This window comes from Cydia splendana, chromosome 9, assembly GCF_910591565.1.
Source record: "Cydia splendana chromosome 9, ilCydSple1.2, whole genome shotgun sequence".
NCBI classification, from domain to species: Eukaryota; Metazoa; Arthropoda; class Insecta; order Lepidoptera; family Tortricidae; genus Cydia; species Cydia splendana.
The window spans coordinates 15869547-15897511 of NC_085968.1; the positions used below are offsets into that span (position 1 = coordinate 15869547).

Here is a 27965-nt window from a genome sequence, read left to right on the forward strand (position 1 = left end):
GCTTATCTATAGTAATAACTCAATGGCTTCTGCCAGCAACGTTTGCGTGGCATGGCGATGATGATTGATAAAATTGTCTTATGTCTTTTCCCGAGCCGCAAACTACCGTACCGTAGACCGTAGCTTATGGAGGCATACAATTACAGAGGTGTCATATACGTTTAGCCCACCCTTATTGACCCTATGCTCTTCGTTTTTGAAGAACCATACTGTATTAGTTCATCGAGAAAACCTCGACAAGGAGTTCATTACACAGCCGGATCATTCGCGGAAGGAAATTCCTAAATTTACCGACGTTTTAGAAACAGTTAAACTATTGGCTCTAATGCGTAAATTTTACTATTACTTTAGGTAATAAAAAAACATTTTGTAACAAACTTATTAAAATAGAATAATGCTCTTACCCTCGCTTATCCAGCAAGTCCACTGTGTTGTTCTTCATGTTAAACGCGAAACAACTCTTCATCTTGATGCCATGAGCACCTGAAATGGGAAGCACATAGGTAAAGGGTTAGGTAGTTTAGGTACCCATTTTCAAAGTCAAGTGGCTATGACCTAGTTGTAGAGGTGGTAATATTTTTATTAATTAGTTTTCTTCAATATTTTCACAAGTTTAGTGTTTTTATATATCAAAAGTGTAATTTTTCTCCATTCCTTCTGGCTCTGATGTCCTAGAAACATTTAAATATAGGTAGATTAATACAGTGCTTTATATTATAATAATTTATTTACCGTCGGGCCTGCTCATCTCCGCTCGCAGCGTGTAGGGCAGATTGAAGGCGGCGTTCATTATCTTTTTGCCATTTTCGTTCAACATTCGTAGGGACACGAGTGAGGTTTCGTTTCTGCAAATAAATTAAATTACGTATGTAGATTATTCGTTGCGAGCAAATTCACGGAAGCTGGCTCGAATGAAATAAAGTAAAGATGGCGTCTGCAATAAGTATCCAATATGTATAGTAGTAGCAAGTAGTAGGTATTCACTTGCAAATTAATCATAACGGCCTATATTCGTACCTATTACCTACTCGTACGTTACATTTAATTACCTACTTAACTCATAATATGACTAGTGGCTCTGTGAGCTGTAGACCTCGCGAGCAGAGTTTAAAACTGAATAAATGTATGGTTCCGTTGTTTTGAAGAATTTAGAGAATCTAATTTGACCATAAAAACTTAACTATCAATTGCTTACAAAATTCGGGAATTGGTTTAGATATGCGACCTGTAGAGTAGAACATATGGACATACGAAACAATTTTTGGCTAACAGGCCAATTCAAACTTACACTGATATCAGAAAGACATCTAACTGATGTCATTTAGTTATCGTGCATTTCACTCGTTCTTGTCCGTACATGTATTGGCGCAAGCGAGACGCACGATGACTACTAAATAACATGATAAAAATATCATCCCGATGTCAGTGTACGGTCGATGCCCCTTAAGTATACACGTCGCCATACTAATTGTATAGAAAAGTGGATAGAGTTAGACCAAGAAAAGTCTGCAGAGATTTTGACAGCACACGCAGTGCCAATGTTATTTGTGCCAGTGTCAAAATCTCTGCAGACTTTTCTTGGTCTAACTCTACTTATGTTAGGAAACCAACATTACCTTTGAATTAACCTGTAAACTGCAACTAAGAAGCTTCGTGCGCGAGTGTGGCCCATAATTTCCGAAAATCATTTTTTCTTCGAGGCAATTACTCCGTTCTCATATTTTGCGTTGCCCATAATTTCCCGAAATCATTCATTCTCGGTAGCAATTACTCCGTTCCCATATTTTCCCAATGGTTTTCTTCCGCAATCGCCTATTTTTAATATTTTTAAATTAATCTTTTCCTTATAGTTTTCGTTCTTTTAAATATCTAGGATAATATTTTCTTGTTACTTACTGTATGTTAATAGTGTAGTAATTATATTTGTTACTTGTAGGTATTTCACATACAACAAATATCAAAAACACTAAAATTAAAGCATAATCTAAAAAACTACAAGTAAAAAACCAAACGCTGTCAGCCAATAACTCTAACCTACCTATCTCTGGGAGCAGATTCGTTTTTAGGGTCATCAAAAAAAAATAACCCTAACCTACCTATCTCTGGGAGCAGTTTCGTTTTTAGGGTCATCAAAAAAAAAATAACCCTAACCTACCTATCTCTGGGAGCAGTTTCGTTTTTAGGGTCATCAAAAAAAATAACCCTAACCTACCTATTTGAAAAAACCTGGTTATTTTTACCACTAGCATTAAAAAAAAGAGAAAATATGGAGATAGAGAATATTTAGTTAGTGAAAAAAAAACCTACTGGTTATTTTAACTACTAGGATTAAAAAGAAAAGGGAATAAATTGAGAAAAGGAAAATTTAGTTTATGAAAAAATGTACACGAAAAATTAAATAAAGCGAAGAAATTTCACTGGGAAAAAATGAGAACGGAGTAATTGCCTCGAAGAAAAAATGATTTGCGGAAATTATGGGCCATTTTAGCGAGGCGATCCAAATTAAAAGGCTCAAAGTCTAACTAACATTATTGTTAGTTAGACTTTGAGCCCGGGAAAGCGCAACGTACGAGCAACCTACAGCTAGTTCCCTGAGCCCAAGGTCGACCACTACCCTAGGCAATGTTAACCCCTGCGATTTATGGATGGTGACCGCCCATGCTATAAACGTAAGTGGAAATTGACTCCTGGAACAGCCATGCCCTTGAACTAAAACCGCTAAAAAAATGTTCAAACAAAAACTCAAACGAATACGTTTACCTCGCGCTTCGCGCTCGCTTGATCAATCAGCAATACGATGTTTAAGTGCAAAAAATAAATAAAAAAAATTGCATTTACTGGGGATCGAACCGGGTACCTATCCCATATCCTTGCTTGTAAGCGTCTTTCCAACTGCGCTATGATAGCATTTAGATGAGTTGACGAAATTTGGTTACTTATTCTCGAGTAAGAATTTAAATATCTAATCTAAAGAGAATAAAGTGTATAGGGGACGTGCATGAACTATAGGGGGCAGCACAGGAGCCGTCAGATCTTTGGCGCGAAGCGTAGATGAGTAGTTTATGATTCCGATGTAGCCCACGAGATGGCAGAACCTACTATGCACAAGGAAACGTACTTACGAGAACGGTAGATGGTAGCACTTGCTTTGGCAATGTACATGTGCACATATGTTTCCGATTCAGGCCACAAGATGGCAGGCCCTCCAACGCGCACGGTCCCTATAGTGGGCGTGCGTGAACTATAGGGGGTACCATAGGAGCCGTCAGATTTTTGGCGTGAGGCGTAAATGTGACGTTCATGCTTCCGATGTAGCCCACAAGATGACAGATCCTACTATGCATAAGGAAACGTACCTACAAGAACGGTAGATGGTAGAACTTGTTTTGGCAAAGTACATGTTTCCGATTCAGGCCACAAGATGGCAGACCCTCCAACGCGCACGGTCCCTATATGTAGTAGAGGGTTATTGTCATACTAAATTTTGTAGTCACAGTAAATTTACTGCCATCTTTCGATACAGGATTAAAATGAAAATGAAAAAAAAATATCAATAAATGTATATATGTATGGATAAATGATTTTTTTTATTTTTAGAACGCCATATGATTTTGACCCATGTTCTTTTACTGATATGAGTAAAAATTGTTAAATATAAAATGGTGTCGCCATCTAGACGAGCATAGGCCAAAGGTATGGCGCCGTATATTCAAGAATCAAATTTTCTTTAAAGCGCAAAAAGCCATCATCTCTTGCAAAAAATAAACGAATGCGCTTAGCCCGCGCTTGATAAATAAAAAATACGATTTTTTTCATTTTTTCAAAATAAAAAAATAAAATAAAAAACAACAATTGATACGAAATTTAAGTATAAAAAAATACAAAAAGTTATGTAGCAACATACAATTACTGGGGATGGAACCAGGGACCTCCCTATGCAAACAAAAAAGCGAACGTTTGCAAAATGCGCCATGATAGTTCTTACTAAAGCTGACGAAATTTAGCTACTCATTCTCAAGTAAAAACTAAATATCTAAATACCGCAGAAACCAGCGATACAAATTTTCTGAATTTTTGGCCATTTAATCTATAAACATATATCAAAAAGAAAAAACTCTTATGATATCGATACGACTATTTGTTTAGGCGACAGGTATCACGACTCCGCCATTTTTAAAAATTTCCGAAAACCGGCTTGACAAAAAAATTTTATTTAGTCATAGAATCTGGTCACAAAATTTCATGAGAATCGGTTAAGAATTGCGACCTGTAGAGGAGAACATCCGGAAATACAAAACTAAATATCTAAATACCGCCTAAACCAGCTATATTTTTTTTCTGCATTTTTTGCTATTAACTCTGTAAACATGTCTCAAAAAGAAAAAACTCTTATGATATCGATACGACTATTTGTTTAGGCGCCAGGTATCACGACTCCGCCATTTTTTAAAATTTCCAAAAACCGGATTGACAAAAAAAAATTATTTAGTCATAAAATTCGGTCACAAAATTTCACGAGAATCGGTTAAGAATTGCGACCTGTAGAGGAGAACATCCGGACATACGAAAGCAAAATGCCCGAGTCAAAACGTAGACCTTCGCTTCGCTTCGGTCAATAAAATATTCATTTTATCAATTTTATATTTTGATAAATATCTGTGATATTTCTGTTTTTTTTTTGTGTTTTAAGAAGCCTCGTATACCCTTGTTATACGTATAAAAGTTTAGGCCCCGCGTTTTCCTTAGTCGCGTAAAAGTTATATTGTCCTCTACCTACGCAACAGGTGTTTAAAGTTCAAGAGCGCTGTACAGAAATGCTTGTTTCGTTACAATTTTCGACGACAATCAAAGTTGTTAAATACTTTGAGTGTTGAGTGTTAACGAGACAATGAAAGTTTATCACAATTTCCACTTAGTGTGAACCTTGAAAAACACATTACCTAAGTTTGATAGGTAAAATATATTATTATCTTTATACCATCTGATCAAGGTTTAGGATTATTCTATTATTTGGCATAATTATAGACGATAGAAGAGACCTCGAAAAAGGGATTTACCCGACACTTTTTTTGAAAAATGCATTAGTCGGTTTGGAAGACTTTAATCGTGCGTACCTACCTATTTTTAAATTCTCGATACTAAAATCACAGTAATGCGCCCAATTATAATGCGTTAGTACAAAATTACTACAAAAACTGGGATAATCGTGTATAAAATAGGCCAATCGAACTATAATTTTAGTACCTGATTTTAACAAAGCTTAGATCTTTTGTTAAGGAAATCCGAACTGTTTTAAATAGTTCGAGTGTGGGTACCTAGCGTTCCTGAAGCCCGCCTTCCCGCAAGTAATGACGTAGAACTTGTCGTCAGCCAACTCCAGGGTGCGATGCACGCGCACCGCGAATGGCAGGGAACGTTCGTCTGTGCGCTGAAACATACCAAATACACATTAAACACACCAAATCATGCGATAGACGGCGCTGTTTGATAATTGAAGAATCCTGAATCTCAGGATACTGACCCCAGACTCAAACAGGTTCTGTTTAAACAATTTTTTATCAAGCTGTAAACGTCTGCGAGCGATATTTACTACAAATTTTTATATTAAAGGAAAATTGGAAAAATGCACCACTCCGGGAAGGGAAGGGAAGGGAAGGGAAAAGGAAGAAATGGAGAGATTCGCATGCTTATTCTGGGACATGATATGTATTTTAGTTTATAAGGTTTTGTTTAAATAGTTCATAAATAGCACGCTAGGGGCGCTGTTCCGAAAAGCAAATTCCTATATCCTGAATCGCGCTATTAAGATTTATCTTAATAGACGCATACAGTTTCAGTTTAATTACCAAGATCTGTGAACTGATAGGTCGAATGAGGGAAATCGATTAATAGAAGTTGTGTAATGTTTATGCGGGTAAGGAAAGTGTAAGATAAACAATCTAACATTTATTCATAATCTACGGGTGTATGCTGAACAAGGCATCATTGTACTTTAATGAAGTTTGGTATATGATACCTATTGATATAGGTATCGGTGGGTCATAAGTCAAAATGACCTACACATGTAGAAAAAAAGTCATGTTTTTTGTTGACTTACTATCGATTAAATGTTTCAATCACATTTCAACAACGATGTTAAATTGTTTCTTTTACATATTTTTATGCGAATCGTGCACTATCTTCGGTAATTAATTACTCTAATTAAACGCCCATACGGAAGCCAAAATGCGTGTACATTCGCGGCCTGGATCTGGACCCACCTCCACTGCTCCGGTGTGCAAGCGAGACACCGTTACATACCTACGTACATAGCACTGTCTCGTCGGCCTCATCAGTGTGATAAATGTATATATAATTTGAAGCACTTACGTTGTTCCAGAATACTCCGCAATAGTCCGGCGAGCCCTGTGCCGCCATCAGGCTGACGTCGAAGCTCATGGACTCCGAACCGTTGCCTTGTGCCATGCATGCTGGGGTTCTGAAATATATTTACATAGGTATTAGGCGTTTTTCTGAATGGATGCGGATTCGCATGCCGCTCGTCTATAAAATACCTCAGCAGGCGTTCTGTTGACCTTATTACTCACTATCAGAAATACAGATGTAGTGGCTAATTATTTTCCATCGTATTTTCACGGAATCGTCCGAACGTGTCTTGCTATTTCAGTCTGTCTCGGTACAAAAATTACTGAGTTTGACTGATGTGGCATGACAAATACGAACGTTTCCGAGAAAATACGATGGGAAACAATTATACACTACATCTGTACATACATGTAAGTAGTAGAGGTAGGAAGACTAAAAAGTGTTTGAAGCAAAGATAAAAGCAGAGCCCATTTTCTGTTTTCACCAAGCCTACAGCCATGATACTTATTACATACTACTTGCGTAGCAACTCTAGATGAGCTCTGTGTCAACTTATCTTTGTTTCAACCCGTCTGGAGTTGTTGTGTGACGTTCTGGAAGGTGGGTGTAGGTTTTGGGTTGTATTTAATAATACAATAGGGGATATTACTGCAATGTTCTGCCGCCAGAGTGCAGCACTACCGACTCTAGTAAATTCATAGACTAACTTATGGTTTACCTTTATTTTGCCGTCAATTTTTCTGCAGATTTTCGTTTCACAGAAAATTTTTCAAGTAATTTCAAATCGCAAAATAATCTTTACAAAAAATATTTACTTCAAATAATTTTAGTTCGGATTAGTTATGTTTCACCAAAAATTTAAAACATTAGTTTTGTTTCAAGAACAATTTGTTCATGTAATTTCATTTCACAGAATCATCGATCTGTAGAAAAGTCACATCTTATAAATACGGTTCACCAAAATGTAATATACAGAATAGTCATTTAGTCGAATTTTATTTATTTAGTCGTTAATTTAACGCAATCTGCTTCTCTGGAAGGAATTCGTTTTTAGGGGTTGCCGTTCTAACCTAACCCACTTTTCTGGCAACAGTTCGTTTTCTTGGGGGTCGCAGTTCTAACCTAACTTAACCCACTTTTCTGGCAACATTTCGTTTTCTTAGGGGTCGCAGTTCTAACCTGACCTAACCCACTTTTATGGAGAAAGTTCGTTTTTATGGGGGTCGCAGTTCTAACCTAACCTAACCCACTTTTCCAGCAAGGGTTCGTTTTCTTAGAAGTTGCAGCTCTAAAGTAACCTAAACTCCTTTTTTAGCACCTTCAATGAATACTACGAGTATGTGAAAGGTAATTTTGTATAATAATAATTGTTGAAATTAATATTCTGTGAACTGTAGTGTCGCACAAATAATATTCAATGAATAATAATTCTACAGTCAGTCTTTTATTTTATTTAAAAATCTTTGAATAAATATTCTGAATTTTAATCAAGTTACAAAATATGTTTCTTTGAAATGAATAAACGAAGAAATAGAATTAATTGTAACAAAAATGTGCGATTCGATTATTCTATGAATAATTTTCTGTATAACAAAATTCTGCAAAAAATTTGGCGATAAAATAAGGGTACACCCTAACTTATACATACTGTGCCTTAAACTGTTTTTTGACAAGTTTTCACAGACAATAACATATGACATTGATGCATCAAGGCGTTTTGTTAACAAGGGCCTACCGGTAAATGCGATAATCGAAATTTAGTTATCTGCCTCTTTATCGCTCGAATATGCAAGAGTGATAGAGAGGCAGAAACCGAACTTTCGATTGTCGTGTTTCACGGTAGGCCATGTGATTGACGTAGTGGCGCATGATGTGTCATTGATGATGTTTACTGTATGTGCTAGTTGTGCCACCTACGCAGAGCTTTGCCTAATATTCCCTATTAGGTACCTGAACTCTCTCGCATGAGCAACCCCGTAAAAAGGCTGGTTGAAGTTAATCTTGACGGACATCACGCCCGTCTTGCAGGTAGCTGTCACTACGGGGGCGAACTCGCTGCTCCCCTCGGTGCTCTGTAACAAAAGATAATTTTGTCAGTTTTCCAGATATTTTACTTAATAAAATCCAGTAAATTGTGATGCTATTTTAGAAACAAACAGAGGCTATGACGAGAGTTTGACACATTATTTTTCACTGTTTTAGGGTTCCGTACCCAAAGGGTAAAAACGGGACCCTATTACTAAGACTCCGCTGTCCGTCTGTCTGTGACCAGGCTGTAACTCATGAACCATGAACCGTTAGTAAAAACAGAATCAAATAAATATTTAAGTGGGGCTCCCATACAACAAACGTGATGTTTTTGCCGTTTTTTGCGTAATGGTACGGAACCCTTCATGCGCGAGTGCGACTCGCACTTGGCTGGCTTTTTATTAAAGTTTAGTATCTTGTAAAGTGACCGAGACCGAAGGACCGAGGAGCGTGGCGTAATAATGAGACCTATATTAAACTCGGCAACGGGTGAATACGGGCTGAATAAATAGATAAAGATCTTGTAAAGTAACACTATGACTAGGCGAACCTCACAATGGTGCGGAATGCTGACAATTATCATAATGGCATACACTATGACAGCAATATTGGTATAATGTCAGTGTCGGAAAAGAAATATCTGAGGGGAAATCCCGGAAATTATTATCTATAAGTAATTATTTCAGTAACTTTCAGTCTTTTATATTTATATTATACCTATATCCTATATGGCATGTTAAAAGATAGGGTGTCATGCATCGATTAGAAGAATCAGCAGAAGTACAGCGGCGGTAAGTACTCCCTTTACATGGTATGGTTTTCTTCCATCCGTTCATGTATTGAATGTTACCACCAATGATATCGGTCGTATCGCGATCTAGTATTAATACAACCAAGACACCGGACTATTTTACCCATTGCATATAGATAAAATCAACGAAACACGAGACCCCCATATAAATTAAAGTACATCGTTGGCAACGTATTATTGAGTTGTCAAACATGCTCTAAATTTACGACGCTCACTTTGGTCGCAATTGCATCAATTTGTCATTCGCGCATGCGTTGCAAGTCATAGCATCGCATACAAGGATTTCCTGCTCGTTGCGTCCACCTTCCTTCTATGGACTCTGCACACGATTGTGTTGCATAAGTAGATTGTTTTTGTTCACTATGCCTTGTGCGTGTACGTAATTAGGCAATTTGATTAATGTCTTTACTTGCCGACAAACTGTTAGATTGGAATCTGTATTAAAGTCAATGATAACAATGAATCATCGACTACTGGCTAGGTTTTGTTTTTAAAACATTTGCTAACGGGCTTAACGTACACTGGCACTGTGACTACAATGTGACTGTGACATTATATAATGTTTACAAATACTTGCACTTCCGATCTATATACTAATAGTGTTGTGCTAAAATGTTGAGCTGATTCATATCATAATATGCAAATTTCTACAAGTTTTATTTGGTTGCACTTTGTCTACTAGGAATGTATTATATATTTCTTGTGTTTTTGCATTTGTTGATTGTGTTCGATTATCCGAGATTTGGTATTACAAAGTTTATTATAATGATGCTCATTATATACCCCTGTTATTGCTCTCTGGAGCGAAGCGGTTCTTGATGACTACGCAAATTATGCATAAGGAAAACCTACAGTTTAATTGACTAGAATACATAACTGAATAGATAATAGGTACCTCTTGTCCTGTTATCTAATAAACCGCGGCAACTTGACTTGTATGACAGAACATAAATATAAACAAAACAAATTGCTACTCTTTGCTCACTTGACGGTTCGAGATGATACTAGCTGAAAAATATTGAAAATATACCTTATTGGTTTGCAATAATGTTCAATTCTTGTTTCCAGTGATCTTTAGCCCATCTTAGGCCGAATCTTGCTAATGAAATAAAGGTTTTAGTGGTTTTACATAGTACTATAAATACCCATCAATTAGGTACAAATACAAAGTCAATCTTTATTTTTGAGTAAGTTATATGCAGCCATATTTTATTTTCACACTGTATCTACTAATTGACAAATGACAATCGGTTGAACAAATTGGACCAATTTTAGTATCTGGGATATAAAAACAAAGTTTGTAAACTTACGTGAACAAGGTCTTAAACTTATCTGATTGCTGTAATTCCATTGAATTACATGGTAGTATGAGATCTACACAACTAGGAAGCGCTCCGTGGTAGCTATGCCGATGCCGATGCCGCGCTAAAACTTCCAAGTTTGGCGAGATGGCATAAATCGATTGTTCGAAGGCAGAGCGTGATACGAATGGATTAGCTTCGCCTTCGGGGCTAGCCCACGCAAGTCGCTGCAGCTGCCAGTTAGGACTTATTCTCGAATCCATCTTGCTAACGTAACTGAGAATGCTGTAACATCAACTCCTATGTCACTTCTCATTCTATTAAATAGTTGTGTGCTATTTACAGCTTGGAGGTATGTCTTCTATGCTATCTGCATAATGTATATTTGCCTAATACCTATTCTTGATAAAGTTAGAAACCAAGTTTTACACAAAAACACAAATAGGTAGGTTTGATACTAAGTGAATACTTAAGTATCCAATACATAATGCTTACTGAAAAGTCTCTCTTTGGCAAAAATTAAATTAAAGCCGCCTTCTAAATACGCCTACTTTTTATTAATTATTAGTACCTAAAGGCCGTCAATGTTCGACATTTGACTGTATCGATGTAATCTCGTGTCGCCTTTGACCGTGACCTGTAAAAATGCCTAAGAGGACAAAACGCTGAAAAATATCTCACGTACTTTGATGGTTCTCCGTGTAATATTTTTAGCAAGACAATAGTACCTACAAATAAAAGATAAAAATGGCCAAGTGAATCGCAACTGTAATAATAATAATTTACGTGAATTTCAAAGAAAGGTAACATTTAACAAAACAAGTTTATAAAATGTACTTTTATCGTTTTGCCCATAGCATGTATAGCAAGATGAACCATGAATAAGGCCCTTTACCTTTACTCTAATATTTGCTCCAGGAAACGGCCTGACGCGGGTCGCGGCCTAGGGCGTCGCACGCGCACGATCTACACGATCTGCCTGATAGCTCCAACATTACTCTAAACTTCAATTTATTTCCAAGCGATTGATGGCCATTCTTTTGCGGAAAGCCTTAGGTTACTTCCTGGATTGGAGAGATAAACCTCTATAAGTAAATGATTGTCCGAAAGGTTATCTGGATGAGATCGTTTTATTAGAAATTGTACCACTTAATATAGTGTTATTTCATAAATTGAATTGTGGCCTATTATCAATTGTATGAACCTATAGCATAAAATATGACTTGAATAGTTAAAACACTTGGAGCTCACATTGAAAGATACAATAAGGTAAGTAAGGCATATTACGAGTAATATGCCTAATCTTAAACTCCGTGTAACTCATAAATATGTAAACAAAAAAAGTAAACCGTAGGTGCTATTCACGATTTTTTTGGTTCTCTCAATTTAAACAAAATCCTGTGCTATAGGGACGAAAGTCTGCAAACAACATAATTTACGATAAACTTCCACCTTTGCTTTAGGTACAATGCATATTCGTTTCTTTTCATTAGCTACAGGCAGGTTGGTGGAAGTTATTCCAATATTTTGCCAAGCATAGGCGAGTTGATCGCTCAAACAACCAGATTAAGAGCGCGTTTTGATCATGTGCAATCGGTGCTGGGCAGCGGCAGGTTTTAAAATGCAATAATTTACAATTTCACCGGCGACTGGCACGCACTTGACCAATCGCGTCAGGCCATTTGAACAGTGTTGCCAGTTTGACATGTGAAATTGTAACTTGTACATAATAGGCTTCGAGCAACACGGAAGGGAGGCGGCATTCGCACTATTTCCCCTCTGCCTAGGTACAAGATCAACTGATCTAGCGCGGGTAATAAAACTAGTTGCGCTCGGATTTTTCACTAGACCGAGTCCAGACGCGCGCGTGAACACAGCAGCAGAAAAAATGCCTAATTGCTCGGTTTTTTGTCGTAAAAAGAGGTCGGAGACATCAAATTTACAAAAAGAAGGTGTTACATTTCACATGTAATATTTTTTTTACATATCGTACGTTTAATTACATTTAAACACAATTATTATATTTTAGTCATGTAATTGTTGGATTTATCGATTTTGCTCGCCCAGTACAAATTGCGGATCGGTCGAGCGACAAATCCGACTTCTCATCTGTCAGAATACAATAAAATAGTTCGACGAAAATGGGTTAGTGTGCGTGTTGTGACACTTGTGACTCGTCCGTACACAAAAAGAGATCGACGTTTGCAAGATTTGTCTTTGACGTGTGTCATTTTCTATGTATTTGTGTCGTCATTACAGATTCGATTTTGTATGTAAGTGTGTGAGAAGTGCGACTGTGTGCACCTTTCCCCCCGCAAAAAATGGCAGAAAGATTTGTACGGTAAGATATCGCTTGGGCCCCTCCCTTCCGATGTGTCGGAAGCCGGTGTTGCTCGAAGATAATAGGGAATAATGGGGACATTTGAGCCAGGTACGATCCGATTTTACATTTAATTTTATAATTTTGGATGAAATTGTATGTATATTGTATTTTATTGTTTTATAATTGTTTGCTTATTTATTTCTTAGTTTTTAGGTCTGTATTTATTATTAATTGTTAAATGATTATACTTGTAATTATACATATTACAATTTTACAAGTATATAATTATACAAATGTCCATTATAGACTGGTTTTCCACCCGAGCTTGCGCCAGCAGAAAAACTGCACGAGCAAGGATCCAAAGAGGAAAAGTTATGAATACCGTCTCCGCGAGATAATGCCTTCCCCAGGGAGGATGATTGCCGTTGTTATGATTATGAATCTCACGACCTGTCTTATTCCTTTATCGCATTCTCAAAGAGTAGACAACGTAGTACTTACAATGATTTATTATAACTCAAGATATGTTATAGGCGTTCCAAAATTGAAGCGCTTACCTTGTGACAAATTGTACAAGTTGCCTTTAGGCGCGAGAAATGTGAAAGGAAATTAAAAATTCTTAATGAATTTTTAAAAGTAGGTACATATGTTTATTTCCTTATTTTATTAGATAGCTTAGCAAAGATCAAAGGGTAAGGGTCAATTCATGACTGTGAATTTGATTTCAACCAAATTAAGGCTCAAATTAGATTGACTTTCGGGAAATGTGTCTCGTCTTCAAATGAATCAACAAAACATAATTATTGGGATTTGTTAGGAAAACCTTCTAGATTAGTATTATAGGTACGACCAAAAGGGTACGATCAATCAATCAAAGCATTTATTTATTGGCAACTAAGGCCCATAGATACAACTAATTCATGCCCTTTTATTTTGTACTTAATGTATATATAGACGGTCAAGCAAATCATGTCAGTAAAAAAAGGCGCGAAATTCAAATTTTCTATGGGACGATATCCCTTCGCGCCTACATTTTTCAAATTTGCCGCCTTTTTCTACTGACAAGATCTGCTTGACCAAGGTACATGAGAAAAACTTTTCATGCCAAATTTTGTATTGACTTTAATTGCCATGAAGGACGGAAACGTTTGACAGTGAATTCAAATGCTACGAGCTCGGAGTAAATATCTATGGAGCGGCCATTAACAGGCGTTCCCCTCTGCAAAAAGTCCGCGGCCGCCGGTCAAGGAGGTTATATAAAACTAGTTGCCACACGTCATACGCCATTCAGCAAACGTCAGTCTAAGCGGAATGATAGGAGCCGAAAATGCCGAATTGCAGCGTTTTCTCGTTCAAAATGAGATCGAAAACGTCTAGTCTACAAAAAGAACACGTTTCTTATCATATGTAGGTACTATTATTACATCTAAATATTATCAAATAGTGCATTAACTTTGCAAATAACTAAAAAAACATTGTCAATCTGACAGTGATACCAGTGATATGGTATTAGATCTAATTTAGGGTAATTCTAAAGAAGACTTTCTAAATATTATTTAGGTACGAGTAGAATTTCTAATAGGAAATATTATGCGAAACTCTGCGTAGGGGGCTATTCATAAATAACGTCATTTTAAATTAGGGGGGGGGGGTCTGGACATCGGATGACGGTAGCATGAAGTAGGAGGAAATGGGGTCATTTGAAGCATGATTTTTGGATGATTATAGGGGGGGGGGGTCAAAAATCGATGACGTAATTTATGGACAGCCCCTAGGGGGCGCGACTACCACAATCCATCACAATCTGGGGGTCCGCCGCGGAACAAGAAATATTAAATTTCGTTATCTAACCTCTCTATCACTATTGCATATTTGAGCGATAAAGAGAAAAGAGAAAATTTACTAGCTAGCTTAGTGCTACACTCTGGCGGCAGAACATTGCAGTAATACGCCCTATTTGCGTTGCTTTTTGTTATATAATTTATGTAACACATTATTTTTATGTAACACCTTAGTTTCATATCAACCTAATCTATTTAATCAAATAAATAGATCTATAAGAATAAAGAAAAGGGGGACGGGGGATCAAAAAGTAGTCGAAAACATCTCGCGTGATTTGTGCACAACCCCTAAATAACGTAAAATTACCGATAGACTATTTTTTGAAAATTAATTTTTTCTTTAGTTTCTACATATAGCTGGTCAAGCAGATCTTGTCAGTAGAAAAAGGCGGCAAATTTGAAAAATGTAGGCGGGAAGGGATATCGTCCCATAGAAAATTTGAATTTCGCGCCTTTTTTACTGACAAGATTTGCTTGACCAGCTATATATTTTTATTTAACATGTCAAATATTTTATTAATTTAAGGTATTTACGGCTGTCACTTTCCATAAATAGGCACTTTTAATTTATTACTCTGGTATCACCGTACCAATATTAGTGATGGGACACTATAAAAACCAATATCGGTAAAATCGATATAAACATAATGAATAATATACAGATGGTCATGATGCCTAGCGAACACCAGCCATATCGTACAAACCTCAAGAAGTGATATTCCTAGGCAGATTATGATCTGCCTAGTGACCACCAGCCATATCGTGCTAACTTCAAGGTGTGATATTCCTAAGCAGATCGTGAAACGCCGGTATGTCATGTTCTGACTAGTGATCACCAGCCATACCGTGCAAACCTCAACATTTAGGCATATCGAATAAGTAGGATGTCCTACATTTTAGCAAATGATAACCATTGAAATGGCTTGACAGCCTACTTATAGTACGTGTTTGGGTAGCGTATGATTTTAGTACCTACCTAGCACCTACGCATTCTGCTCCAAATGCCACATAGAATGCAGCACTAGCAGTGGCAAAAAATGCAAAAGGCAGATTATTAAATGGGGAAGTTTCATGATATGCCTAGGAATATCTCGATATGCCCGATTTTACGATCTACCGCCGATATATATACTAATTATCCCCTACTCAATATCCCTTAAATGACATCCTATGGCCGCGTTCCATCTCTGTCATCAGATCTGCATGCTCAATAGTATATTGCATTGCTTTCAGAAGTAAACCAACATGTAAAATATTAACTAATGAACTGATAATAAAAAATCATTCTATATCAGCTTGCAAGATTCGCCCTAAACAAATTGACAAACTATTAGAACAACATCTAAAAACAATACAAAAATTGAAAGTTAGTAAAATGCTGGTAGAAAGACTTGATATTGTAATATTATTATAATTGATAAAAGCAGAAATTAAAATTCATTGTCAATAAAATATCGACAATATTATCGGCGCGTCCCTCGCACTATCTAGGTTTACTTAGAACTGACGTCATCTCGTTCACGGACAGGGTTGTCTGTGTTTGTTCTTGTACTTGTGTGAATATAGTTTTTGCTTGTGTTTGATAATTTTGTCGTGTGCGTGTGTAGCGACGCATGCTAAAAATGCATTAGTGTTAACATTATTTGTGTGCGTTACCTCGTCCCCCGCGCCAAAAACGACAGAATTTTTCAGATAGAAATTAGTGCGCGTCTCTACTCCATAGATATTTACTCCGAGGCTACGAGTCGTTGTTTTAACAACGACTCGTCGCATTTGATTTGATTCGCTATCTTTGTCTACAGAGATAGCGAATTACAATGAAATCATGTCATAGTATATTTTTGCTATCGGTCAAATGCTACGAGACGTTGTTAGACAGAGATAGCGAATTACACAGTATATATTTTTTGCTATCAGTAAAATGCTACGAGTCGGTTTTAGACAGAGATAGCGAATTACCATGAAATCATGTCACAATATATTTTTGCTATTGTCATACAAATAAGTGGTTTACCAACTTTACCAAGACCGACTATTAGTTCCGCCGACACATATTATCTTTCAATGTCGGTTAACATAATATATGAAACAACTCGACTTGTAAGAAATGATTGACTAGATACTCGTATTTTGACGATGACGGAACACTCGAGACAAATTCAACTTGTTTCAATGATAACTTGTCATATGGCGACTAACTATGAGTAAAACCACCTAGCCATGTCGCCGACGAACTGTATTTTCTTTTCGAAGTGTATATGTGGCAATTTTAATATTATAAGTGGCTCTGGCAAACCCACTTTGTCAGTAGTAAAAGGCGTGAAATAGGTAGTAAGTAGATTGTTAATCAAGGGATGAAAGATACTCATTACGGCCGAGGTAGTTTGGCGCTCGAACGCAAAGAGAGCGCCAATAGTCTGAGGCAATTTGTCCCTTATTATTTTGAGTTTTTCTTAGTCTGAATGAAAAGTAAAGTGCTTAACTCGGGTAAAAGGCACCATTTCAAAATCGGACTAATGGCTTTCACTGCGCTCGAGAGTCAAACTCCCAACAAACAAAATATCCTTATAAAATTAAATCTATAAGGGTTAAACACTCATAGTTGTTTTAAAATAGCATTCATTATGTCAAGGTACCTTAACGGCTCATTATAAGAAGATTTGGCTAATATTACCTTTATTCTTATAATTTGGCCATGTACACGTTAATAAATCCAATTAATATGGCTACAATAAGGGTTCAAAATGTTTTGTTCTTATAGAGGCTCATTATAAGAAGATTTGGCTAATATTACCTTTATTCTTATAATTTGGCCATGTACACGTTAATAAATCCAATTAATATGGCTACAATAAGGGTGCAAAATATTTTGTTCTTATAGAGGCTGGTTACATTGCTTTTTAGCTGTATAATATTCAAAGCAGTGTAAAGGCTTTTAATGTGGCCAATTATTCTTATAAAGGTAATGCAAAAGATAACTATGACGCTTTTTGACTCATAGGAGCATGTTATTAGATACCTATCCGACAAAAAAAAAATTCTAGAACAATCTGATACCAAATTATCAGCAGTGGTTCCGTAGAGGATCATTTTATGGAACATGAGTATTTTGTTTCTCTTTACAATTTTGACAGAAAATGAAAGTAAGTTAAATATAAATATATATGGGACATTTTACACAGATTGACCTGGCCACAAACTAAGCATAGCTTATACCCATAGCTAGCTATGGGTACTAGGCGACGATATAAACATACTTATATGTTCATAGAAAACAACCATGACTCAGAAACAAATAAATGTATTCTTCACACAAATAAATGCCCTTAGCGGGATTCGAACCCAGGACCATCGGCTTCGCAGGCAGGGTTACTACCCACTAGGCCAGACCGGTCGTCTTGTTGCAATTGTTGCTAAATTTTTATGTATTCACGACCAATCACAACGTGTAATGGTAAATTTGGATGAGTTGGATGTCTACAATAATTATAACTTTTTCTTTGTATAAAATGTGTCCAGTTCCATGGCCATCTCATGTTATGTCAATTGAGATTTCTTGATTTTAAAAATTTGACAACTTCCGCGAAATACTACCATTGTATAATATGCAGACATGGAAAATTTACATGAGTACATAGATAGGCATGGAATTTCACTTGTGAGAAAGGAACCCTAACTATATGTAAAATGGCGAATCATAAGCAACACCTGTTGCTGTTATAAAGTTTTAACTCTCATAGAGTATTTGTAGACGATGTGCTAATTCCTTTTGCTCTTATAATGGCCTTGCTCAAAACATGACAAAATAACTAACCACATTTTTAGCACAAAACCGCTTAAATACAAGGGCGCGTTGATAATACAACACACTGCATATCACATTTTATCATGAAATTAAATTCCCACACAGTTTTCATAATAAATATGCAAATATTCGGGTAATCTATATTTCTATATATAAAAATTCAATTTCATTTCAGCAAAATGGATGACACTTGTTAATTTATTGTCAAACTGTTACAAAAAAAGTAAACCACTAAGAAAAAAATACCTATTGCAGAGTCATAAACGCACAGTTATAAATCCCAAAGACTTTTTAAGAGCCTCTGTTTTGCCGTTATGAGTTTTACTCCCTTAAATCTGATGATAACAAAACGTGTATAAGGGCTATTGCCCTTATTAATGCTTTCAATATGATTTGTATAAGTATATTAGCTTTTTAAGAGCACTTTCCTTGCCATTATAAGTTGGACTTCCTTGTTGCGTGTCATAATAAAGCACGTACAAGATTAAGAAAGCTTACAATAAAGCAACTACAAGGGGGATATAAGGTAATTGTCCTTATAATTTGTGCCCAAATGCACCCTTATTAGTGATAATATGGCTCATATAAGAATATTATTTTTGGCATTTTAAGCCACTACAGGAGGAATTTTTGTTTGTTGGGCTATTACCTCAACTGAAACGGGTGCCTTTCATCCCTTGGTTAACTTAAAATATAAATATTCCTCCTTGCCCGCAATTTTGATTGTAGTCGCAAAACGTAATTATTGGCAGAATATTCTTGATCGTAACATTATGAAATAAATAAAATTTGTTAAGTGAGGTCCATATGATAGCCGTAGGGTAAATTAAGTGCATTACAAGCAAGATCAGCAGTTCTTATAACCAGACACAAATAAAACAAAAAACGGACTGCTATTTATAGCCATACACTATAGTTGCAGCGGTGGCTTACCTATTGGATAGGTATGTACGTAGACATAATACGAGTGAGGAATTTCACATGAATGTCAACAATCTTCTTTCGTTTTAAAAGTAGACGTTTGTAACCAAGAAAATAAAGTTCTATTTTAGTATTTTTTTTATTTAAAATATTTATAACCTGCATTTTGTGCCCATCATGTTCTTGTATTTAAAGAATATTAGCTCCAATTTTGTGTGGTCGATGTGTGGGCAAAATACCTTTTTACTGCTCATAATACTTTTTACGCTTTGTAATAGAATATACCGATTTTAGGCCGAGATTTGTGGGCTATTGTTGTACAAGTATATAATCTAGAATGCACCGCAGGTCGTGGCAGTTTACGTTGGCAATTGTCAAAGAAGAGGCCAAACGAGGTCAACGGACGACCACCGGGGCTCAGGTCGAGCGACCGAAAGATGGGGCACATACAATACCGGAACATATATTTAGTTAGAGTTATCTAAATCTATGCCGTACAGAGCTGCATGCACTAACGTAGAAAGAAAGCTATAACTAGATAAAAATCGAATTGATTTTTGCCTCAGCAAAACGTCAATGTCTACGAAGAAATTTTAAATTCCTTGATTTTCTTGATAATTGTATTTCGTTTATTTCTGTAACGATTTGGGTTTCTTTTAAATTTTAATTAACGTAAACAGGATATACGGAACTGTAACATTGAAATGAGGCATTCCATGCCAAGTAATCAATTGAATTCTCGACGTCTAAACCGTCTAAAGCAGCGGTCGGCAACCTTTTTTTGCGTAGTTTTAGCAGCGTAGTTAACGATGAGTAAGTTGACGCCGGCCGCACTTTGTTAATATTTATGACTTTATCAGACATTGTCGTTTCTCAATATTACATAGCCAAAGAGGCTCGCAGGCCGCAAGTGACAGTTTCACGAGCCGCATGCGGCCCGCGGGCCGCAGGTTGCCGACCGCCGGTCTAAAGGATGTTTCCTCCGAGGTAGGATGTCTCATTAATGAGTATTAAGAACTGGGTTTTGCAATTAAATAGACAATTTAAATATCGCGTTATGTGCACACAGAAAAGTCATTCAGATATGCAAAATTTAAGAGTTATCGTAGGTATTTTCAAAATCAATTCTACGCTCAGTACAGGTATATCCAAACCCAGGTCCTAGCCAAGTATTTTATTAGTCACAGTCACAACTAAACCTACATACAGCATTGCAATCACTTGAAATTTAATCGTAGGCCGGCCCGTGGCCGCAGAACCTGTTGTGACAACAATAGTCAGCCGAAATGTTGAAGGCCGCTTTGTACAGTTTGTACGCACGAGTGATATATAATTATACCGCTCATTTCTTAATCGCAAAAAGAATTCAATTAAAAAATTAGGCGCGTTGAATCAATTCCGATGATCGCGTTTTCGCTGTTTCTCGGCCAATGTCGTCTTTGTTTCACTGATTTCGTTTATTTATTTAAAAAAAGGTTGATCTATTTTGATTTATAAAGTTTTACGCGATATCTTTATTTTGATAGCTGCCGTACTATTTCTGAGAGTTGAATATATGTCACTCGCGACGGGTATATTAGTGTAAATCTCCGTTTCACGGTTCCCACAGCAATCATCCTCATCTGATACGAATTGAGCATTGCACAGCATATGTGACGTTCCACGGGAAAAGGTACCTTATGAGGGTTTCTAGTTTCGGAGATATTAAATGTTTTGTAAAGAGGTGAAAAAATGCTCAATTTTTTTTTATTGTGTGATCTGAAACCTTAATGCGTAACGTTTGTTTACCTGTTTTTATTTTTGTTATAAGTTAGTTATAAGCCTAGTAATGTCGTCTCAGAGTTTAGTAGAAAAGGTACCTTATGGAAAAAAGATTGAAAATTCCCAAAAAAACTAGTCAATACGGGAAAAGAAGTTTGGTAGAGAACTGTATTAGCATTCTGCAAAACTAATTTGATAATTTCAGTTCTGGTTGGGGCGCCTCGCAAATATTATAACCGTACATAGACCGACATCACAAATCCAAGTAGACTGCTATTATACCAAAGTTACTCTCGTCAAGTCTTTCTTAACTAGAATAATCTTCATTTGGTTTGGTCGCATGCAGTAAATCAGCCATTGGTTTGCTGAAAAATGCCAATACCCGACGCATTACCTTATGGAATATCTGAGGTCATTGAACCTCAATGCCGCTTATCTTCAATAGCAACCGAAATATATTATTGATAAGAAATAGACGATTTATACCATCTTAACCCCAAAATATTATTAGTTTATCCTAACTGTTCCATCATCATCATGCCTCATCATGTAACTTGACCACAAGGTACCTTTTCATTACATACAAATTATTGGTCTTTTTTAAGATTATTATGACGAAGAACTAATTAAATTTGGGGCAGTTTAATGTAAATTAATATTTTCTATTCATAAAAGATAAACTATAATATGATTGATATTTTGTAGTGATGTATTATTAGATTTATTTCCATAAGGTACCTTTTCGTAAATGTATGGAGCAAATATTGTTATTGTTATGTAAGTTTAAAGTGGCATAAGGGGTTAAATATAGTATTTAGTTGGGGTTTTAGGATTTATTTCATTTGAATGACAGAATTTCTTTCATATGTGCTCAGAAAAATTGATTGTGTGTCACATTAAAAGTAAAAATATTCAATTTTGTGATTTTATATGAAAAAGTCAGAAAATACATTTTCACCTCTAAATCGGTATTGTTTTTTGCTTAAACTGTCTGTCAGTGTCGTTTTCTAATAGATAAAATTTAAATCTTGAGAGCTCATTGCAATCAATCGTGAAAATGAAATAAAACTTTATTTTCAAGAGATTGGTTAGTATACACATAAATCAGTCGATATCAAAAGTTTCTATTTGCATTACAGAACAAGTCGCAATATTTTTTTAATCTCAGATATATAAGGCATTATTATTTGTAGTCAACTATGTAACTTACTTCAGGAACATAGTTTTTTAGGCGGCTAAACTTAAAACTTCTCTATCGTAAAGTTGCTCATTTCACAACATTATTTTCAAAAAATCATATCTCTGTAACTACGCAACCTAGAAGGTTGATCTTTTGTGTTATCGATAGGTTATTTATTGTAGATTACTGGGGTATGCATAACTCCATACCCGCCATAAGGTACCTTTGACCGTGGGACGTCACATATTACCGGCATAGTAATGTAATGATATAACACGAGCAGCAAACGCTTGCGCAACTGCGGGGTGCCGTTTACGCGCCGCCATCGACTTAACGGTTCTCCTACGATACAATTCAAAATTCGAATCGCAAACAAATAAAAAGATTATCATCATAACTGTCAAATGGTTCAACGGATGTACAGAATACGATGCCCTCATTCCGTTTCTTTTAAACTAGAAATATAATGATTATTATTTTAAGTATATATGGACAAAAAGCGGTACCTATGTAATTATTCAACCGTTTGTTCTGATTGAGGGATTTTGGTAGAGCATTAACGCATGACTTGTATTACTATTTTGCCCTGAGATGCAAGCGTTGTACAATAGGTACTAACTACTAAGATATTAATACAGTATCAAGAATAGGCATGTGTGGGTCAGGTGCTGAAAATGACTGCTGTTGACGGTATACGTTTACAACATGACTATATAGGGAGGACTGGTTAGATCATTTTCCCAAAATCATAATTTACCTGTAGCATAATTTCTATTCGCATTTTTTCCTATGCTTAATTTACACCAGACGCATTAATTCCTAACATGATTTTTCCATTCGCATATTTTCCCATTAGACAATTTAGCCACTCACAAATATTTCTTACGGCGTTTATTCTATGATCAAAAAATCGATTACCCCACCCCACTTTCTTTTCAAAAAACATTTAATCCACAACTTAGCTAGACGGCTCCTATTTCTGGGCGGTTTGCCCTTCGGGCATCTGAACCCGAGCTACCTAACGAACCTAACCTACCTAATTAATCAAGGAATTAATGCGTCTGGTGTAAATTAAAAATAGGAAAAAATGCGAATGGAAAAATCATGTTAGGAATTAATGCGTCTGGTGTAAATTAAGAATAGGAAAAAATGCGAATAGAAATTATGCTACAGGTAAATTATGATTTTGGGAAAATGATCTAACCAGTCATTGGGAGGTGTAGAACTAAGCACTTTCGACACGTCTTTATTGCCAGAAGAAGCTTTAGAGCGCATCGACATTCGACAATTTGAAACGTTATATCCACTTCTGCAGCTACGTTTAAGTACAGTTATATTTCTGGGCTATTACACTGGATACATGATCTCCTGGGTGATCTTAGTAAACACCATGGCGTTATGCTGAGTATTAGGTACCCTATGTTGTAAAGTAGAGATGTTATTAGGTCGTAATGCCGCGTGTGGCATTAATGGCGCGGTGAATCGACCTTAGCAACATTTGCATACTTGAATGCGGAACTAATTTGCAAATCCCTTTGTTAAAGCTTTCTGAATCAAAATTCTCAATTCTCGAAACACTTAAATTAAGTAGGAGCCATTTATTTTATGGCTGGCTTCGAATAACTTTCGACGGTATTTCGAGCTCGAAATTGGCGGAGGTAACTTACTTCATTTGTCTATTTCATCGAGTTTTGTCTGCCACTTTGCTTAATTAAATAAGAAAGAACGTAAACAAGTTCTAAAATACCCTTTTAGGAGTGCTTCCGAGTCTAAATGTCTTTCTTAGTGCTTAAATGATCTTGGAGCTGAAATAAATAGCTATAATAAACAAGAGCGAAAGGCTCTGCAGAGTCTACGGCGTCCAGAGATTACCTACTATTAGACTTCGCATTATTGTATTTGTACTATTTGTAGCAGCATTTATCATTAAGTGGCATAGGTACCTACTTATAAAGTACTACGCCGCGCCGCGAGTCGTGCTGTTTAAAAAGACACCAAAAAACGAATGTCGGGAATAGTACCTATATAAAAATAAAATATAAAGCTAGTATGTAGCTGAACAGTACGGCTTATGTCGTAGTATGTAAAATGTATGAACAATTAATCATAATGTTGAGCGCATTTTATTGTAGCATGCTTCTTCTAGTGGTATTATGCCTGTCACGTCCTCACGTCCTAAACTTTTAAAAGGCAATAGACACTCTATAAAACCCTTAATAGCAATTCTATGGCTATTCAACGGTATGGTCATCCAGGCTCCCTGGATGACTCCAGGGAAATAAAGGCTTCATTATAGCCGTCTTAAGGAATGTGTTGGGTTATAAAACTAAATCTAAAAGAACTTGTGTTTTCTGTGTTTTATACTTAAACTCCATATTTGATAGCTCTCGGAGTCGGGTGGTCTATCAGGAATTGTAGCATTCAGTAACCTGTTCTGTTCATCTCTCATCAGCAGTTCTATCGATAATTATTTTATTGTATGCTTAGAAGGGTTAGTCCCTAAGTTGTTAAAAGTGGAATTTTGTTCTTGCACATACTTCCTGTATTATGAACATTTATTACATCATTGCATCTTTTAATATAGGCCGGGTTGTATGGGGCACGCACAAGATATATGTCTTAAAACGTAGCCGCTGGTCTTCCTCTGTTCATTACACTTTGCACTTTAGGAACGTTTATTGCTTTTTGTTTTAAAGCTTTGTTAAGTTCTTATGTTTTATTGTATAGCAGTGTTTTTCAACCCTGAGACCCCCTTATTTTATAAACCAAATATTGAACTGCTCTAGAGATTTCTCTACGTTGATGGAATCATCGTTTTGTCTTAGACCTGTAATACCTAGGTACTTACTTATAAATCGAAAAGCGCCACGTTAAAACGGATTAGCTAGAAATTCGGTTGAAAAGGGTACGCGGTGTCCTATTTTGAGATAAACTTATGCAAAGCTGGCAGCTGTTATATAAATACGAATGTGAGTTAATTTTGCGACGGGCATTGCGTTTTGATGTAACTGGGCGCTGCGACCGGTTCTGGCGGCCCCAATATCTTCGTTGCGGCAGTGGGCGACTCTACTGGGCCGCGTGTTGCGCGATCACGGGCTAGTTGACTTCTCTAGCGAACCAGTGTGATGTGATCTGTATGTCTTCACACTGGAGGACAATCGCACGCACATAGCGCTGTACGTGTTTAGCACTATTTTGCTCTCACACCGGAGTGGCGTACGGATCCCCATCTGCCACGTACCTTACCATGAGTTTACCGCGGCCGGAGTCAATATTAACCATTGCGCAAACATACTCGCAGTGCATCTCGCTTGTATTTAAATATATTTCTGCAAGCAAGGTGCACTAGTAGTGAGAGTACACATTCGCTAGCGACTACGGCCGCGGTAAACATATATTCAACAATTTCAGGGCGAATCGTCAAGCGTTTAACTTCATTTTCACCATGATTAGTACCATGGAAGGTCAATGCTACCATCTTTCGTTTACATGAAAGTACTTTAACTTTAAACATCATCTTGACATGACAAAATTTCCGTTTAAGTGTTATAAAAAAACGGCATACAAAGTTGTCCAGACTCTATGCATGGTCGGAGAGCACACCTTCGACTCCTATGAGCTAGGTTAGCGATTGTAATGTCACCCCAGTATGTGATGTGGGACTCGTGACGTAATTTTAAACCTATTATACAGAAGAACTTGTTGGACATATTCACGACTTAAATGCTATGGCGTGGGATTGTTTCCGTAACAAGATCGATATTAATAGCCTCTTATGTTTAAACAGGGGTAATTAATTGGTGCAGGTAATCAAGATCAAACACTGGTTTTGGCACCAGCTACTTAGGGAAACATTCATTGAATTACATACTTACTTTTAAAAACCCTGAAAAATTATTGGCATGTGAAATCACCTCCTTTTTGAAAGATGGAATAGGGTACGCAAAAAAATTCAATAATATTACATACTTACCTACTACAATAGGCAAAATAAATGTCAACAAAGGGGTTGGATCGTGGATCGTTTTGACGGGCTTGCTGATTTCTATATAATATTCAATGGATCTCCACGAATTTCGTTAACCATATGTATATGTCGCAGTCGGATCGTATAATCCGCCGTATTACATTACGGCTAGCCGTTTTCAAAAACAGGGGCGTTTTGAAATGCGGCGGTTTAACGATTAGCCGGATTGAATGCGGCTGAATGAGAATCCGCCGGAATGTATTCGGCGCCATACGTTCTTCAACACGGCTAGCCGTAATGTAATACAGCGAGTCATTAGCCGCCGCTTTGACAGTTTTTAGTTCCCATTTTTAACACCCGTGGCGCTGCCTGACAAACGCTGGGGTGTCCATCAAAAATGGAGTTCGTCGGACTGTTTCTTTTCAAAAAACATTTCTTTCGCAACTTAACTAGACGGAGCCCCGCTTCGCGGGGCTCCTATTTCTGAGCGGTTTGCCCTTCGGGCATCTGAAGCTACCTAACGAACCTAACCTACCTACCTATTGATTTAGTGAGACGTCCGTGAAAACATTACACTTTGGAGAAAAAAGCGTAGGTAGGTAAGTAGGTTAGGTTCGTTAGGTAGCTTCAGATGCCCGAAGGGCAAACCGCCCAGAAATAGGAGCCCCGCTTGCGGGGCTCCGTCTATTTAAGTTGTGAAGGAAATGTTTTGGAAAAGAAACACATGTAGTGCGGTGGGACCATGGTAAAAATAAATTAAATTGCAAACATTGTCAAACTCCGGTTACGTGGGCGACCGATAGAACTGGTCACTCTACAATCGAAAATAGTAGTACGATGCGGCTAAACGTTGGCCGCCTTATTGAAGAACGTATCGCAATGACAATCCGGCTAATCGTCGAACCGCCGCATTTCAAAACGCCCCTGTTTTTGATAACGGCTAGCCGTAATGTAATACGGCGGATTATACGATCTGACTACGACATATATAAAGTGTTAATACTTGCTAACTATGTAAACAAACCGCCATATTGAAACTGTCAAAAATTATGAATTTACTAGGGACTTTTGTTTACATAGTTAGCAAGTTAAATAGAATGACACTATAATCACTTATGTAAAGTGGCTGACCCGAACACGGTCCGATTTTGAGGTTCAAAGCAAAACATCAGTAACAGACTATTTCATTGTTAAATACTGGTGATTTCTTTGCAACCCAGTAACATTGAGAAGGCATTAGGGTTAATGCCGAAATAATGTCAATATAATGTTATAAACCGATGAACAACCACTCAGTAGGCCGCGATCTTGAAGTGTGCTAATGAAAAAGTAACAACTTCGTATTTGTCAGTGTCGATCACATAATATGTTTCCCACGGAAATAGCGAGGTATTGTTAGACTGCAATCCCCGATTGCGGATAGGAAGCGGTCAATTATGGAACATTAGCGACGTAGGTGGCGCACGCGCACGGAAATGTGCACATAATGACAAGGCGGTACAGCCATGCGTCTTCCAGGAGACTGTAAGTGTCATTTGAGCAACAGAAGTTTATCCTGTCTGTATGTTGCGATGGAGGAAATTTGCAAGTTCACGAACTTCAATTCATATAATAGCAATAAAAAATAGGTACCTATGTTATGATATGTCTGACCACCAATG

The 27965-nt window shown here is 36.9% G+C and overlaps 1 protein-coding gene across 2 annotated transcripts in view; it reads right to left on the minus strand.

The window, feature by feature from the left end:
* LOC134793712 (uncharacterized) overlaps nucleotides 1–27965 on the minus strand; it is a 47878-nt gene that overhangs the window by 12267 nt on the left and 7646 nt on the right. For both annotated transcript variants that reach the window (XM_063765359.1, XM_063765358.1), the window contains exons 2-6: nucleotides 8317–8438; nucleotides 6370–6478; nucleotides 5316–5428; nucleotides 733–845; nucleotides 405–483 (exon numbers count right to left, since the gene is read on the minus strand). In XM_063765359.1, the coding sequence (XP_063621429.1) occupies nucleotides 405–483; nucleotides 733–845; nucleotides 5316–5428; nucleotides 6370–6478; nucleotides 8317–8438 (536 nt within the window). The remainder of the gene's footprint in view (nucleotides 1–404; nucleotides 484–732; nucleotides 846–5315; nucleotides 5429–6369; nucleotides 6479–8316; nucleotides 8439–27965) is intronic.